We start from the raw sequence: 18,314 nt of genomic DNA, 5'->3' as shown, positions 1-18,314 counted from the left end.
GAGAGAGAGAGAGAGAGAGAGAGAGAGAGAGAGAGAGAGAGAGAGAGATGGAGACCCAGAGAAAGAGGAGAGCGACATAAGAAGAAAAAGAGTGCATATTATGTTTCATAGGATATACAAATAGACTAATGAATGATTAAATTTTTCTTAAAATTTGATAGTTTTTACCATCTGTTTTGTCACCTAAAAGGAACCTATAATTGACCTATAATCCATAATTAAAGCCATAATTCTTAGAGAAAGAATTGTTCAAAGAACATTTTTATAGATGTACAGAACCTCAGTCCTAAACCTTTATGTACATAAAATAATAATTTATTTTAGAACATAGTACTCCCTTGGCTCTGTTAAAAAGGAAAGCATATAACTCCTGTTGTTGTTAAATTCAGTGCAACTAATTTAAAGGGTTTCACGTCCTTTATGTTGTACTAACAAATTCCTTTTGAAGTTATTGTCAACTCCTTTCTTCTTTCTTTTGAAATCTACAGCTATGTTAAAAGACACACTTTGTAATCCAATCATCTGTAGATATTTCCTATTTCAACCACAGTGCTCTAGTATTCTGTAATATAAAACTGAAAATGGAAGAAAACTGAAATTTTCAATTGTATAAAACTATTCTTAATAATGTCCTTTTAATTTAAGCTATAGTTAGTAGAAAGCTAAATTCTTGCATCTAGAACCCAATTTAAAATCATCTATTTATGTTTATACCAATCCTACTTCAGGGATCTACAGTTTATAGGATTCTGAATTTATTATTATAGAAAGATGCTATGCATTTTAAGAAATGAAACTTTTCCACATGACATTTGACTCACCTGATTTGTTATTATATGTTATCACAGTTTCTATAATTTAAAATATATTGGGGAAATTCAGAATAGAAGAAATTATCTCTGTAAAATACAACAACATCCATTATAACAGCTTTTGTTTGTTTTTTTGTTTCTTGTTTGGGGTTTTGTACTAGAATTTGAACCCAAGACTGTAATCCTGAGCTAAATCTGTAGTTTATTTTCATTACTTTTTAGAAAGAAAAAATATTTTGAGTCAAGTTCTTACTAAATTGCTAAATGCTCAGGCTGAGCTGAAAACTTTATTCCTCTTACCCCAGCCTCCCAGAGTGTTGAAATTGCAGGCATGTGCCAACCAACTGTCTGCAGCAGAATTATAAGTCCTACAGTATCTTGGTGAACTTAACAATCTTATTATTTTTAATCAATTATGACCTTTGTTCCATGTTGCCTGACTTCTTAGTCTATGAAGGTAACACAAAGACTGTGAATCCTTTTTTGGTTTTTGTTATTGTGGTTTTTTGTTTGTTTGTTTGTTTGTTTGTTGTTGTTTTGAGACAGGGTCTCACTATGTAGTTGAGACTGATCTGGGACTCACTATGTAGCCCATGCTGATCTCCAACTCACAGTGATCCTCCTGCCTCAGCCTCCCGAGTGCTGGGAATACAGGCATGCATCACCACGCTCGGCTCTGTGAATACATTTTCTACAATCCCTTCTTAGTAGTGTGCTGCTTTAGGAACATCTATTAAGAGATATGGGAGTTTGGAAAGACACTAAATACAAGCTAATTTAGAATTTTTACAGCTTTCTAGAACTCCATGATTCCTTCTTTAGCTACAGACGTATAGATATCCTTGAGTTCCTCTGCAGGCTTCTAATGTTTTCTGAATTGAGAATCATCCTTATTTCTTGACTTCTGTTCCTTCAATATTTCCAACAATGTTTTAAGTACTTATAGGGTATCTGTGTATTTCTGCCATAATCTGTAGTGTGTGATTTTATTATTCTCTTTGTTTTTGTTTTTTGATAACAGGGATCAAACTCAGAACTTTGCTCTTGCAAGGCAGGTGCAGCACGACTGTGCTAAATTCCTGCCCAAGTATTTTTATTTTTGTTTTGTTGTTGTTGTTGTTATTCTCTTTACACTTTCACAAAGAATGCATTTAACAGTAATTTTAGGTACGTCTCATGCATGAATAAATTATGTAAAGTATCAGAATTAGCTGAAAGTACTTTAATAATGTTTTACTTTATTTTTTCTGAGTGCTTGTTTTTAAAATTTAAAGGTAAATAACTGGGTGCAATTTATAAAATAACATTTACAATGTATACCCTCGTGTATATAATTTGTATTACCTCCCTAAAGAAATAATGCTATGTGATAAGCATATAATTCTATCCTATTTGAAATACAGTAACATATTACTGAAAATATTATACTAAAGTGTTTATTTTACAATCAGTTAAAATTATCATCGAGTCTTTAATGATTCAAAAAACATTATATCTATGCAACAATGATGCTAGCTTTTCTATTTTAATTTTTTCAGATATTCTCTCCTCACTCATAAAGTAAAAGGTTTTAAAATTTATTTAACTTATTAAATTGTAATGATGATTAATAGCATTGATAAGGTCTCATCAGTGATATATGAGAGCGTATTATCATGTTTTCAAGTATTCTAAATTATTCATTGACTGTGAAGTTTTATGGAACCTTTTCGCTCCTTTGATATCAGCAACAAATCGTTGAAAATCTTATATTTTTTCAAACCTCATAATATTCTTTATAAAAAATAAAGCTTGAACTGTTTTTTAACTCAACATAATTAGTACCCAGTTAAGACACTCTCACAACAAAATATTCGTATAATTATGACAACAATTAATTGGAGAAGCCATTTCAATTGGCTGCAAAGTTGATTCTTACTAAGTTTACATCTCAGAGCTACAGAAACATTGTTAAAATTGATTTGTATTCTCAGACTCTCTTGCAGCTTAGTGCACACATTTCACTGAGTTTTGATGAATAAGTCTTGGATGGTTATTAAAAAGAAAATTATTTTTTGTATTAATTAGTGAGAAATAAATAAACCTGGAGAATTTTTTCCCCCAGGTTTACCTCTCATGACCTTGACTTTCACATTAGAAGATGAGACATTTGGCCAGGGATGCAGCTCAGTGGCACTGTGCCTGTGTGACTGGAATTTGAGTTCGATCCCTAGTACAGAGGAAAAAAAAAAAAGATCAGTTATGCATGCAGTAATAAAAAATTTCACATGGTAAGGTGAAGAGGGAGAAAAATAATAGCATAGCTATAGTCTCTGTTGTTTCGTTGAGTTGTATAAATCTGACATTAGGACCCATGAATGTATTTAGGCCAGTGTTGATTTGTTTTCTTAATATGGGCAACTGAACCAATTCTTTTTTTAATTTTATTGAGTTTATTGGTGCATTTTAGGGATACAGTACAGTTACATTCATTGTTGGGATCATGTACCTTTACATGGCAAGTCTTGATTCTCATTTTTTCCCCTTACCTCTGCCCTCCCTTCACCCCCTCCTCCCCTCCCCATCTACAAACACTTTATTTTCATCTTTTCATTCTCTCACATTTTTTAATGTAAATGGATTTGATGTCCGTAGAAAATATATTTTAATTAAATAAATTTTATCATAGCCTTCAAAATATTTTCAGTGGAAACACTGTCTATGGGAATACTATCACTTTGAGTTTACACATACTGTTGCCAAAATATATTTTTATCATAATAATATTTTGCTATTTTTGACATATAGTTTGATCTAATATGAAAGTAATAATTTTCAAATATATGTTGACAGTAATTACTATCATGCCTTTGATTTATCTATATATTTACTTCTAATGTTATCAAAATAAATTAAGTAAATCATAGATTCATTACTTCATAAAATAAATTATTTCTAAAATATATATATGAATAGTATGTTCAATAATGTGGCTAGAAAAATAGCAGACTCCTTTTTTTGAACTCATAACTGATGTTCATATTCTACTTGTGTCAAAAATCATACCCTTTCCTGTGAGAATTTATATACTTTGATTTATATATTAAAAAACTATTAAATTTAAAATATTTCATACCGTCAAGTGTACAAATGAATAAAAATTATGTTAATAAGACCAAAATAGCTTTAAAAAGGCAAGCTCATTCTTAAATCTAGTTTTGAACCAAATGTTTTTAAAATTTCAAATCCTTTTGTTTCTAACACTACAGGAGCCCAAAAGGCAATATTTTTTTTCAGCTTTAATTGAGTTTATTCATACATTTTAGGGATACAGTACAGTTACATTCATTGTTGGGATATTATACCTCTACATGACAAGTCTTGATTCTCATTTTTTCCCCTTATCCCTGCCCTCCCTTCACCCCCTTCCCCCCTCCCCATCTACAACCACTTTATTTCCATTTTTTCATTATCTCACATTTTTTTCTTTTCCGTTATTACCCTTCCCCTACCTGTCCCACCTTCCCTATGCCTTTAGCTCCTTTCTTCCCATTTCTAAATATTTTTTAATGATCAACTTTTAAAAAATTAGTCCCTTCACATTGAAATTACTTGTTAAATTAATCATGAAAAAGATTATAGACAGGGAGAAAAGATAAACAGAGGTAAAAATTTTTAATGTGTCATTCAATCTATAATATAATTTAAATATAAAAAATATCTATTTAAAAATTAACTAGTACTATCAGGTAGAACATAATCAGAAGAAGAAAATTCCCACAATATTGTCATAATACTGGCAAAATTTTGTGAAGAATATCAAAGTAAATTCTTGTTAGAAATTCAACACAAAGGACATGAAATTCAAATATAATCACTGAACAATGGAAGAGAGAACAATGTCCTCATTAGTAAGAATAACCACATTTCTGCTATAAAAGAGCTATGCAGGGCCGAGGATTTGGCTCAGCGGTTCGGTGGCCTGCCTCGCAAGCACACGGACCTGAGTTCGATCCCCAGTAGCAAAACAAACAAACAAAAACATGGATATCAAGGTACATTATCAAGGTACATTTACAGAGAATATCATACACTATTAATAGATACTAGGAACTTTCTTGGAGGAAAGCATTAAATGTATTCTAAATAAGACTAACAGACTTTTCAGTAGCAGTAATTGATTTTCAGAAAACTGTAGAAGTATCCTTTTGCATTTCTGAGAATATATCATGTATTCTTTATTTGCAGTTTAATTTCTTAGCTGTGAAGGAAGAACCATATGTTATTTTTTTAGGCTAACCTAAAATATACTTTGGAAAAACGAAGTAAGGGCAACATAGTTGCATCTATTAAGCAAATGCTGTGAAACAGACACTGCATTTCTAGAATAATGTATCATGTCCAGACAACAATCAAATAATTCAGAAGAATGGTAGAGGATTGGATGCATATCCCCAAGAAAAATAAAATAGAATTAAGAGGCTTTCTTGTGTTTCTAAATATTAGAAAAGTTGGCAGTAGATGTTGATAGATCAATTGAACATTTAAAAAAATACATGAAGATAAGTTACATTTATCAAATACAAGAAAAATGTAAGAACACAATTTCAAATGATATTAATTTTATTATTTTGTGTTCAGAGTGATATATAATGTCCATTTATTTAACCAAATTATTTAATATATTGTTATTAAGAAGATGGTTGCCAAAGAAAATATAAATGAGGCAATATTTAAAGAACAGTAGAGGCAGAAATTTCCAAATTTTGCAGAATTAAATTAATATATATTGCTATATAAACACACTGTACTATGCAATACAATCTTAAATATCAGAAGAAATATCTTGCTTAAAATTGTTAAAACCCAGTGTTTTCTTGGAGTGCGCATATAAGCCGGGTAGAACATGACAGGTTTGTCATTTTGTTTTGTTTTGTCGTACTATTATTTTTTTCTTCATTGAATTTATTGGTACATTTTTAAAGTTTACAGAACCATTTGATATAATTTTATCTATGTGGATCCAACAAATTGACATAAATTTTCAAATAAAATATAAAACACGGGCTCCATTACATGAAGTGACATTTCAGAGAGGAAAAAAAAAACCAAAAAAACCTGCTTGAAATAAGAATAATGTGAAATCATTTTATGATGAATACTATATGATTATTTTCTTTTCATTTAATTTGAATCCATTATTATTAGTAATAATGTTAGCATTTTAATGTTCTGATTTAAAATAACAAAGAAAATAAAATACGTGCAAATATCGTGTGAAGTGTGGATGTAATTGTAGCTATGAGCTCCCTTTCCAGGAACTGGGGCCTGTAAAAGAAATAATTATTTGAACTTTCAACATAGAAATAGTACTGTATCTCAGACTATGAAGGAGTAGGACCAGGAATTCTATAGCCACCCTACTGGCAGTCATTTTTCATATAGTTGCAGATTTTCTGAGGATTACACATTTGTAACTGGTCCTAAGGAGAAAATTCCATTTCACTTAATAAGTGATATGTTATATTTTAGATAACATCTCCTCTCCACTAAACAAAAGTAGGGAAGTTAAGCAGTGTTGCCAAGTCTTCATTACAAGAAATAGTTCCTGGTAATATGCCAGCAACTTACTTCTGGTTTCCACGTCTCAAATTTATTGCATTTATAGCATTAAGTAGTTTTAAATCCCCATTTTTATAAAAGAATGTGATTGATGCTGTGGAGAAAAATAAATTTTCCTTGTCTTTTAAGTATTTTAATCTCACTATTTTTATTTGCTATTCCTAAATTCTCTGCTGACCTATTAGTATTTGAAATTTAATGTATAAAATGTTGCATAAAATGCTTTAATTTGGAAAGAAAAAAAATACGCTTTATTTTTCCTGTTCTTAAAGAAAAGTTTGCTTTTTCACTTTATTATTTCTGACTGTACTCATATGGCTGATTTATGTTCAAATCAAAAATAACATTCTGAATAAATTCTAGAGAGAAATATTGTGTTGGCTAGGGCAAGGCTATCAATAAGATTTCAAACAGATTGTTTTTAACATACCTAGGATAAGTGAAAGATAAGAAAGTTATGACTCACAAGTCAGGAGTTGCAGGAGTTTCAACATTACTATCATCTTGTCCAACAATTAGCTGAGGGGCAGTATTTTTTTTAAATTAATATCTGTATATACACAAATACATATTTCTACGTACCAGAAAATTTATATAATTTCAGAAAAAGAAGAAGGTACATAAATCATGTATCAAGTAAGACAATGTTGTGTGTTCTCACAATTGCTGAGAGAAGGAAGCATAAATTAACATAGGCAATCACGTAACTATTTTAAAATTTAGTTATGTAAGGAGAGAGAAATAATGCGATGTGAGTTAAAAACTACTGCAAACCTAGCTACTGAAAACTTATCAGAGAGAGCTAAAATGTAAGCTGCGTAAAGATTCTGAGAAATAAAATATGATTGAAATTTCCTTTAGAATTTTTCTCAATACTGATTTTTTTGATACATCTCTAAAATTGGCTGTATATTTCCAAATTGTCATGCAGAAAATAGACTACATGGTAAATTTTTTGCCAGCATAAGTTACTTCAAACCTTAAATCTTAAACACAGCATAAAATTTATAGCTGAGAATCTTATTGATCAAATTATTAAATCCTACCACATGCAACCCCCTAACTTCATTATTATTAATAATATTTTCTCTAGATTCCACTAATTTGCAACTTGACTGAGCTAGACCGCAAAGGTTTTCAGCAAAATTTCTTTCTGAGTTTATCAGTCTTTATGGTTCATCTTGGTACCATCTCTGGTATCTACTTCTGTTTCCCAGAGATTTCTTACTTTTTCTGGATTATTGCAATCACCTCTAATTTTTCTCTTTGATTCCATATTTAATCATTGCAGCCTATCATCCATATAATTATTAAGTTTCTGTTAATGCATGCATTGTATTAGCAGTATCAGAATGAATGTATTATCTGCTATATAGGTAAATATAATGTGATATCTGTTATATAAGTACTACAGTATGTAGTTGTTCATTTTTTCTCGTAGTAAGCTTCATAGGTATGTATCATTATGAAATTCATTTTTCAAAGGAATAAAATAAAAACATAGATAGTATACACTTTCTACAAGATTCCATACTAACAAACTTCAATGTGAAATGTTATTTTTTCAAATTATCTACTCTACTGTTATTTACATTCTAGTATTCTACACTTAATCTTCAGGTGACTCAAGGTCGTTTATCATTTTAATGTACTAATTTATATTGTTAAAATATAGAACATAATTTTCTTAAGAATAAAGAAAAAAGCAATAATTAAAATAATTCCAACAAAGACATTCCAAGCAGAATTTTCATTTTGAGAAATATGAAGTGAGATGTGGCAAGTTAGACTATTAACTTTAAATAATTTAAAGGCACTTTCTCTAGATTATTGTACAAGATAACTTCTCACATTATTAAGTGTTGTAAATTCTTATCCTTTGAAGCTACACTTGAGGCAAGTCTTAAAATATTATATCTATTATCTATTAATTTAGGCATTATAATGAGTAAGCCAAACACAATTGTGTTTATTTACAGCGTCCCCTCTCTATTTCTTTTTACCTTTCTCCTTTTCCCCCTCTTCTCACACAGTTTTGAAACAAAAGTGTTTATTGCCAGAGTTAGGATGATATTAATTAATGACAAATAATCTTTACTGCTAAAAGAATTTTGGTTTTCAAAATTTAGTATAGTGCACAGAACTCTAGAATCGTCTACACAATATTAACTCCAGACACTAACAATTACCAACTTTCTGACATGATCAAATAACGTTATTATCATTATCACTGTCATTATCAATCATTACCAATATGGTTAACATAAGTGACCAGTATGAAGACAGAGTGTTAGATCTAGAACAGAGGGCTGAGATCAAAGATCAATGTATGACAGATACTTTAAAAACAAAACAAAAATAACATAAAAATGGATTCAGGAGAGATTACTCACAACAGGCTAATATATGAATTACAGGAATTAATGAAAGCAGAAGACAATATGTAGGCTATAAAAAACTTTTCTAGAAAAGTAATAGCAGAAAAAATTCCAGATATAGAAAAATAATTTAATATACAGAATAGTGAGGTATATAGTACCCCAAATAGACATGTTCTGAAAAAAAAGCACTTGAAACAAAATAATTAAATACCAGAAATTCAATACAGAAAAGAATCTTAAAGGCTGTTAGAAAATATCAATGAATCACATGAAAAGGAAAACACATTAGAAATACAACAGACTTCTCAGCACAAACCCTAAAAACAAGGAGAGGTTGGAATGAAGTGTTTTAATCTCTAAAGGAAAACAACTTCCAACCAAGACTGATGTATCCTGAAAAGTATCATGCAAAATTGATGTAGAAATAAGATATTTTCATGGTAAAGATAAACTAAAGAAATTGATGACCATCAAACCAACACTCCAAAAAATTCTCAAGGATATTCTAGAATGAGAAAATGAAGCTAATAGTGCCAAAATGTCCAGCACAATGAATATGAAAGCCAGGTTAGCATTTAACTAGAAGGGAAAAAAAGCAAAGCAGCAACAGAAAAATAATACAATGATAGGCATATATCAATACCTGTCAATCATCAATATCAATGTAAATGGACTTAATTCACTAATCAAAAGTTGCAGACTGGCAGAATGGATCAAGAAATAAAATCCAATGATATACTGTATCAAATATATTTAACACAAAAAGAAAATCACAGATTAAAAATTAGAAGTTGGAAAACAGTATATTCTATGGGATTGGATCTCTGAAATGAAGAACAGTAAGTCTATCTTTAGACAGAGTAAACTTCAATATGCAATTTCTCAAAAAGGGCAAAAAAGTACATTATATTGGTTAACATAACCATTGAACAGGAAGCAAATACAATTGTAAGCACATGTGCACTAACCATCAGAATTGAATCAAACTTTTGAACAAATGGACTTAATAGATAGTGATCCACCCAACAACTGCAGAATACACTTTCTTTTCAGCAGCATACAGTAATTTCTCCAAAAGCAAAGTTTTTGTAAATAAGAAAGAGGTGAATGGGGAAAATAGAAAATAAAATAAAAATTAGGAGTACGTAAAATATTTATTAGAGAGCTAATTGCCAGAATATTATTTAGAGCATAATATAGAAGAGACTAAAAAAAAAAAAACTTAAAGAGCAGTATATTCATATAAAAGAATAAAAATTTTAACAGGGCAGATTTAGGTGAGTTTCACAGACATATGACGTTTTGGAATATGTTAAAAAATATTGTAGGAAAGGAAAATGATTTCTCTCTATATTTTTACAATTCTTACTTGAGTTTCATCTGTGATACAAATGAGAGATAAAAATCATAAAGATACAGTTTATGCCTCATGTATAACAAGGAAATAACTTGGAAAAGGGAGAGAATCTCAAAGAAGTGTCTATACATTGAGAATTACGTGTCAACTTTTACTGAAAAAATAGTAAGAAGGATGGGGGGGAAAGCTGGTTGTGAAGAGGTGACCATGAAAAGTTCACAGAGAAGAGTAATGTATTCTGTCCCTATTCAAGTCAGTACCTTCTGCATTGATAAAATTTATTTCATCTTTTTTTTTCCCTTGCACAAAGAGGAAATGCCTTTCCAATGAAGATTCTTTAGAAATATGAATTTCTTTCACAAAACAGTAACTTTCACCCTGAATTTTAGAGTGTCTCCTATGTCTGCAGTATCTCAAAATAATATACTTAAATGATAATTATGCAAAGAGACTTATTTGGGGTGAAATATTCTTGTTCCATTACAATGTAAAGAAAATAAATTAAAAGCACGTTTGAAATGAAAACAATTAGAAATATTTCCAACATCGATAATGCCATTAACCTGTAGGTTTAAAAAAAGAGTGCTACAAAGGAGAAACAAAAGCAAAACAAACAAAACAACTACTAGGTGCAATATACATTAGTAAATAACTCATGAATAAAAAATAAAATTAAAGTCAATCAGAAGAGGAAAAAGTATGAAATTTGAGCTGGACAAGATTTTAATTGCAATTAAATAAGTCAGTTTTTTCCTTTTGTTTACTACCATTCATTTGAGGTATTATCTTTTTCTTTTTCAAAATTTCTAACTTCTAATGTTAGTGAAAAATTATCAATTTTCACTTGGACATTAATTGATACATTATTTTTATGTGCAAATGAAAGAATGTATATCAGAGATCTAATGTATATATTTATATATATATATCAAATATATTACATATTTATATACTAGATCTCTCATATCCATATCACATATCCATATTTATATCTATATGAGATGAACAATGTTGGACTCACGCTATAATACAGCAAAGTTCAGCTCTTTGGCAAACTGGCTACTTAGGACTAAAAGAGGACTAAGTTATCTCTGGTCTCCTCGTGTCCTCCTATTGCTCACTTTCCTTTCCCTCTTGTAGTGCATGCAGGGAGTTTCTCTGAAATTTCTGGAATGTAAGTTCCAGATCTCCCAGGAGCAAATCAATCGCTGTGACTCTCTCCCCCATTTAACTCACCAGTAAGTGAAAATGATTTCTGTCACAGGAAAGAAAACTAGACTTGATATTACATCCAGAGCACAGGTAATCTTTAGGCCCTTCACAGCTCCTAAAAATTGTTTATATTTTTTTTATCATTGAGTTTGTTGGTACATTTTAGAGATACAGTACAGTTACATTCATCATTGGGATCTTGTACCTTTACATGACAGGTCTTGGTCTCATTTTTCCCCTTGTCCCTGACCTCCCTTCACACCTCCGCCCCTCCCCCTTCACAAACACTTCATTTCCATTTTATCTTTCCAAAAGAATTAAAAGAATCACATCACAGAGATACATGCTCACCTATGTTTATAGCGGTACAGTTAGTAATCGTTTATTATTTTTAAAGTTATTTAGCTTCCCCTCACTTCATTCTCTATGAGCAGGATGTAGTCGCTTCGAAGTCCCATTGAGTTATTGACACTCACTTCCCTATGATTTCCCCATGCACATACTAAAGTTAAATGCTTTTTTCTTACTATAGTATTGTCAGCCTAGTTCAGAGGTCTCAATTAACTAAACATGCAGAAGGTGGAGGAAGTTTCTTTTCAACCCAGCACCACTAATTAGTGAAATAACTTTAGCAATAATAATACATTTATAGCTACACAGACAATATTCATAGAATATTAAATGTTTTAAATAAATAATGCTATATAAAAATAACAAAATACTAGGAATTATGATTCAATCCAAAGTGACATTTCAATCATATATATTCTTAGAGACTCAGAGGAGGAAGTAGAAGAAACCTATACATGTTAATCACTGCATTATGGAATTATTCACATATTCACAACTTAAATGAATTTTAATTTTAACTATTTTTGAAAAACGAGATTTATTAAATGTATTTAAATAAAATTAGCTATATTTTTATGTACCATTTTTTTAAAATTTTGAGAGGAAAATATATAATTTTAATACTCTTGTGCAATTATGAAATGTATTTTCATTCATATGATGTTTGTTTGTTTATTTATTTATTTGTTTGGTACCTGGGATTGAACTCGGGTCCTTGTGCTTGCAAGGCAGGCCACCGAATCCCTGTGCTAAATCCCAGGCCCTATGATGAATTTTTTAAGTAAATACTGTTTAAATGTTGGTAAATTTTAAAGTTTTCTATGAAGGACATGTATCAAAAATTAAAAGGAATTTGAAAAATAACATCCCAAAGTAGATTGTACAGTAGATGATTCCAGGATAAAATTAGTGAATTGCTTTGAAGCTTTTATCTATTCATCTGAGTTACTTTGGCTGTATCATTGTCTTTAGGATTTTGATATAAAGAGGCAGATTTGGTACAATGAATCTGATCGATAAGACAGACTTTCAGTTATTTTTCCAGGATTTCTATAAGTTTTAAGTCTGAATTCTATGTGATTTACTTAACTGTCTGAGATATATAACTGCCCTTGGATTTTATGTTAGCTTCCTAATATTTGGGTATATGACATAGTTTTTAATATACAGAAATGCAGGTTTCTCCCCACCACCAACCCCAATTATTTGCTTAGGAGGAAAACTGACGCAATTGAAAAAATATATTAATAGTCCTTTTACGATAACCACATTTATTAGAAATATAACTGTATTTAGCACCAATACAAGATGGTGGACATTTTTACTTGAAAGAAAAAGAAAACAAGTATAGAGATATGAAATATCATGGTCACTAAAGCTATAAGAAAGCATTTCATTTCTCACCATGCTGTAAGTCTGCACACAAAAGAATTCCCATGGACATTGAGAAATTTCTTGGGTAGACAGTTACAGGATCTACCTGGATGAACACAGATGGTATCCTAAAGCAGGATTCAATAATGCTTTCGCTTTATAGTCTTAAAAACACTGTTCCAAAATAAGTGTCTTGCTAGTCAATTGCCAACTTGGCAATCACTTTATAGTTATAATCTACCTTAAATAAAAATGTGTTGACTTCCATTCTCTGGACAACTTGTTCCTGAAAGTTGAGGGACTGGAAGATAATCTTTATTTACTCTTCTGTTTTTCCTATTTTAATTTTCTGTAATAAGAATTTCAATTAAGCAGATGTGGAGTGATTGTAGTTTATAATCAAATAACCAGTTTAGGAATAAAATTTTTTCATATTTATTATTTCTGAAAAATAAGCCATGGGTTTTTTTCACATTTACTATAATTGTGGGTACTATCCAATAATGTGAACTTTTGTAATTCAGAAAGTAGAAAAAATAAAACATTATAATTTTTTATTCCATACTTTTGCTGGTTTACATAATTAAAATCAATATATTTGACTTGAACAATCTGAAAATTATGCCTTAGACAAAAATCTTTCCACACACAAAAAAAGCCAACCTACATAATTTATTGCTGGGAGCACCACGCTGTAAGACATTCCCTCCTCTTTGTCCATTTCCCATAAAACCATCAAAGTGTGATGCTCTAAGGACTTCAGCTGCTCTCCCAGTTCTGGATGCAGACCAGCCCCTTTCACCTCTACCTGCACTTCCCTTATTGCTACCTCTATAAATAACCATGCTGCGGTTCCTAGCGGTCCTTCTATCCCATCAGGAGGAAGGCTCCACCCGGCCCCAGCTTATTGTGTCTCTTTTTCTTTCCTTCGTCCCCCACTGTTTTCCCTCCAAGGACCCTCCAGCTGCACAGGCCATTGCAGTTTCTGTTTCAGAATGTGGCATTATCTATAAAAGATCATGTAAAGACTTTCATATTTTCACCAAGACACACAAATGTCCCTCATTTTACTGAAAATGAATAATAGAAGGAAAGGTGAAGAGTTCAATGTATTCTTTTTACTAATATGATACTCTCAGAGTTATGTAAATAAAATAATATATATTAGAGATTTAAATTATCATATGAATACCATTTCACAAGGAGAAAACTATAATGCATTTTATAATGTCTGTCAGTTTATGATAAAGCTGTTTTGTTTTGTTTTTTTTTCCAGGCAAGTAGCACTGTAGCAAACAATGCCACCATTACACAGTAAAGTAAATTAAGACATATACTACTCAGCAAATAAGAAAAAAAATGAAAAAATGAAAAAATGGAAATAAAGTGTTTGTAAATGGGGAGGGGAGGGTGGGGTGAAGGGAGGGCAGGGCCAAGGGGAAAAATGAGAACCAAGACCTGTCATGTAAAGGTACACAATCCCAATAATGAATGTAATTGTACTGTACACCTAAAATGTACCAGTAAACTCAATAAAAGTAAAAAAAGAAAATATTCTTAACATTACTTTATTTAAATTTCTGGCAGATTATGTCCATGTTCTACTTTCTTGATTGTTGATTCCTTGCTTTGTTGCTTTTTTTTCCAGCCGTTACAGTCTGAACCACTTCATTTGTGGCTGAAATTCCAAGTTCAACATTGCAATGATTTATATCTAGATGTCTCACCGAAGGTTCATCATCTTACACAGAGGGGTTTGGGGAAGTGATTGGATCGTGGGGGCATCGCACTCATCAGCGGATTAACCTACTCTTAAGCTGATGGCTGTATATGGCGCTGAGAGGAGGTGTGTTACGGGTCATGGTCCAGAAAGATATTACTAGTCATCCTCCTGTGCTCACTCTGTGCTGCACAGTTCTAGGAAATAGTTCCAGTTCTGTAAGATGGCAGAAATAACAAGCTGCTCTAGTGAGAAACTATTTCAGTGATATCTATCCTAGAAGGGGAAACTTGTTACACATTACTAGTCATCTTTTATTTATATTTTCCATAGTATCTTGAATAATTACATGTGTGTGTGTTTCTCTGATGTATAAGTTCCCCCATGTTATCTACTGATTGTACTCCTATGGACCCCCTCCCTGAATTTTATTTCATTGTATTTCATGTCAACTGATAACATAAACTGGCTTGATTCCAAGGAAAGCTTACTTGATTGCAATGTGAAAATAAGCTATTTTCCAATCTAATAAATTTTAATCTATAAATTTCATTCTATATTTTATAATAAATGCACCTAGTTGTTATCAGAATATATGTTCTCAAAGTATATTCCTTTGAAAAATTGATGTATGAATTATGTTTCTACATTCCAAGAGCTTATAGTAAAGGCTATCTATCATGTATGTTTTGTTTTTGTTTTTGTTCTGTTTTTTGGTTTTGGGTTTTTATTTTTGGTAACTGGCATTGAACTCAAGATCTTGCACTTGCGAGGCAGGTGGCAGCACCACTGAGCCAAATCCTTGGCTGTTTTTCTGAGAACTTTTATGATCAAGAAAGGAAAAACAGTGGACAGACTATGTACCTTCTCCAGGGAAATGCACTTTGACCTATAAAATATACTTCTACTTTAGTGATGGAAATGCCCAGTGTAAGCAGTCTACCCCCCAATATCTTACTCAACTCTATAAGGGATAGTTAATATCTATTAATAATATAATTTAGCTTTATATGTTTCATAATAAGCAATTGCAGTTTAATCTTCTGCCAAAGATTCAAGACAAACTGCACATTTGCAGAGCACTTCCTGTATTCTTATTCTCAAATTCTATTATCTGAGCTTCCTTGAACTCTGGCCTCTGTCCTTATAGTGTGTTGTGTTCCTGAAAATACAGGCACTAGTAATGCATATTCACGTAAGTAATATATGAAATGGTACCTTGGTTCATGAAATTAATTCACTCTAATATTTTGGAAAACATGGCCATATTTGTGTTTGTGTGGAAAAAATGGCTGCAGTCATGTTTGTCACCTGATGCAGAGTTTTGCCAAATGCTTCTGTTTATGAACCAAATATTTGTAAGCAAACATTTTCATGAATCGCAATATATATATGTGTATATATATATATATATATATATATCAGATATGTGAAATATGTTATACCATAGACTATATTTTAAGTTCTATGTATGATAACAGGTAAGGATATAGTTGCAGAAACAAATAATATATATAGATATAGATATAAAGACATAAATGCATGCCCCATAATCCTGTCTGGAAGAGATGCTATTAAACATCAGACCTCTCACTTTCCATCCTCAGTGACACATTCATCTGCCATTTATACAGTGCTAAGGAAACTAATTTTATGCATTATTAAGCATACAACTGCACTTATTTACATTAACAAAAAGATACAGATTAGGCCAAGTGCTGAAAGCTATTTTTGGTGTTTTCTTTGACACCCTGTGTAATTCATTAAAACTTTGAACATTTGAAAACTTACCCTTGAAATACACTGTAAAAAGAAAATAAAGTCATGTTTATCAGCAATTGCATGCCACAAAACCAACAATATCTTACAGTGAGGATGAAGCATTGGTCATTTGATCTTTTGTGAGCATTTATGTGCAGTATAAATATAACTCCTCTTTACCATCTCTTTAATCATTTTGTTTTCACATCCCAGCAAAACATTGCCCCCAACCTTTGAAGTAATGTAGATTGTAACTCTTGGAATCTCTTTTCTAGAAAAAAAAAAATGTTGAAGGACTTTCTATTGGGAGAATTTCCTTTCACTGTTGTCCCTAAATGTGATGTAGAGGGCTGCAAGAGAAGGGTTTGAATGATAGACAATTATTTTCTTCTTTTTTGCTGGTCATGAGAATATCCACTTGAGTCCATAAGCATGGATTGAGATAAAAACGACAATCGAATAGCAGTTGAAGCTAAGACATTTGGAACCTCTTGTTTGTGCATCCTACTTGCATTCTTACATCCTGTACGATGTCAGTTTCATGCTTATTGCTTCCATTTAATGGTGGAGTTCTGCTGTGCTGGGTGGGTCAAGCAACATCCCATACATCATCAGTGGTTTTGGTTTCATAATAGTTTGTCAGCTTGAAATCAATAATTCAGCCCACACGTAAGCCAGAAAAAGCTGTTTTATAAAAGGAGACTAGTTCTCTACAAAAGACAGTGTAATTTTTCTTGAAGTTCTAAGCGGATTTCATCATGAGTCCGATGCAGGGATGTTGCCGATATTTGGCTCAATGGTTCTGTCACCTTTCTCGCAAGGGCAAGGACTGGAGTTCCATCCCTGGTAAAAAAAAAAAAACGGAACTTATAGGTATGTGTCAGAATTAACTCACTGAATGATCTTTCCTTACCTGAAACTGTACATGTTTGTAGTGTTAAATTATGTAGTTTGGCCAGTGTTTTTTTTTTTTAATAAACAATAGAATACCTGTAAATCAAAATGAAATATCAAAATCAGGTTTTTTTTATCTTTCTAAAGAGATCAAGGGGTCTTGTTCTTTTAATTGCAATCTGAGTATATCTTAACAAAATCAATTCATAAAAATAAATATATTTGTAGAATCAGAAGATCTTCTATGATAAATCAGGAAGGTTAAAGTTGCTTGAGCAGGATTTTTGATGCTCTCCATGGCAAGGTTATATGACACAAATATCAACGGTAGCACATCTAAGAATATATCACTACATATAGAGAATAATATTTGCAGGAGAAAATAGTTTTTATATGTAATTTTAATTTTGGTAAAGGCGGTAAGGGCAAAATGTTTGAAGGGCCTGTCTACTTTTCATAATATGAATCTGACAAAATAACCCGCATTTTGCTATAACCACAAGGTCTAGTGTCTCATTTCTTCCCCTGCAACTTAAATCCTTTCTTATATATCAGAGATTATGGACAAAAACTGTAGATTAAATAGGCAATGTTTTCACCTCTTTAAAAGTTCATTTTTATTCTAGTGCACACAGTACCAGTGATTTTCTTTCTTTTTGTCTTTTTTTCTTTTTTCTTGCCTATGGTCTTTGGGGACAGACTTGTTTTAAATCTGGTTTCATTCGTAGGCATAGAAATTTTGCATAGACTACCATCTATGTCTGAAGTTCGACTACATCTTATTTTAGAAATACTCAACTATTCAGTCATGGAAATACCCTAGAGCTTCTTCTAAAATACTAAATATTTAA

General features: G+C 31.4%; 1 protein-coding gene across 1 annotated transcript in view; it reads right to left on the bottom strand.

Moving 5' to 3' along the window:
• LOC104848485 (nucleoporin p54-like) overlaps positions 1 to 11,821 on the bottom strand; it is a 16,339-nt gene extending 4,518 nt beyond the window's left edge. The window contains 1 exon segment of the mRNA XM_033762689.1: positions 11,780 to 11,821. Coding sequence (XP_033618580.1) covers positions 11,780 to 11,821 — 42 coding nt within the window.
• Between the last annotated feature and the right edge of the window lie 6,493 nt (positions 11,822 to 18,314).

Source organism: Fukomys damarensis, unplaced genomic scaffold, assembly GCF_012274545.1.
Source record: "Fukomys damarensis isolate Sample0158 unplaced genomic scaffold, DMR_v1.0_HiC HiC_scaffold_12, whole genome shotgun sequence".
NCBI lineage: Eukaryota > Metazoa > Chordata > Mammalia > Rodentia > Bathyergidae > Fukomys > Fukomys damarensis.
The sequence above is the reverse complement of the archived record's forward strand: the minus strand, read 5'-3'. Positions and strand labels throughout refer to the sequence as shown.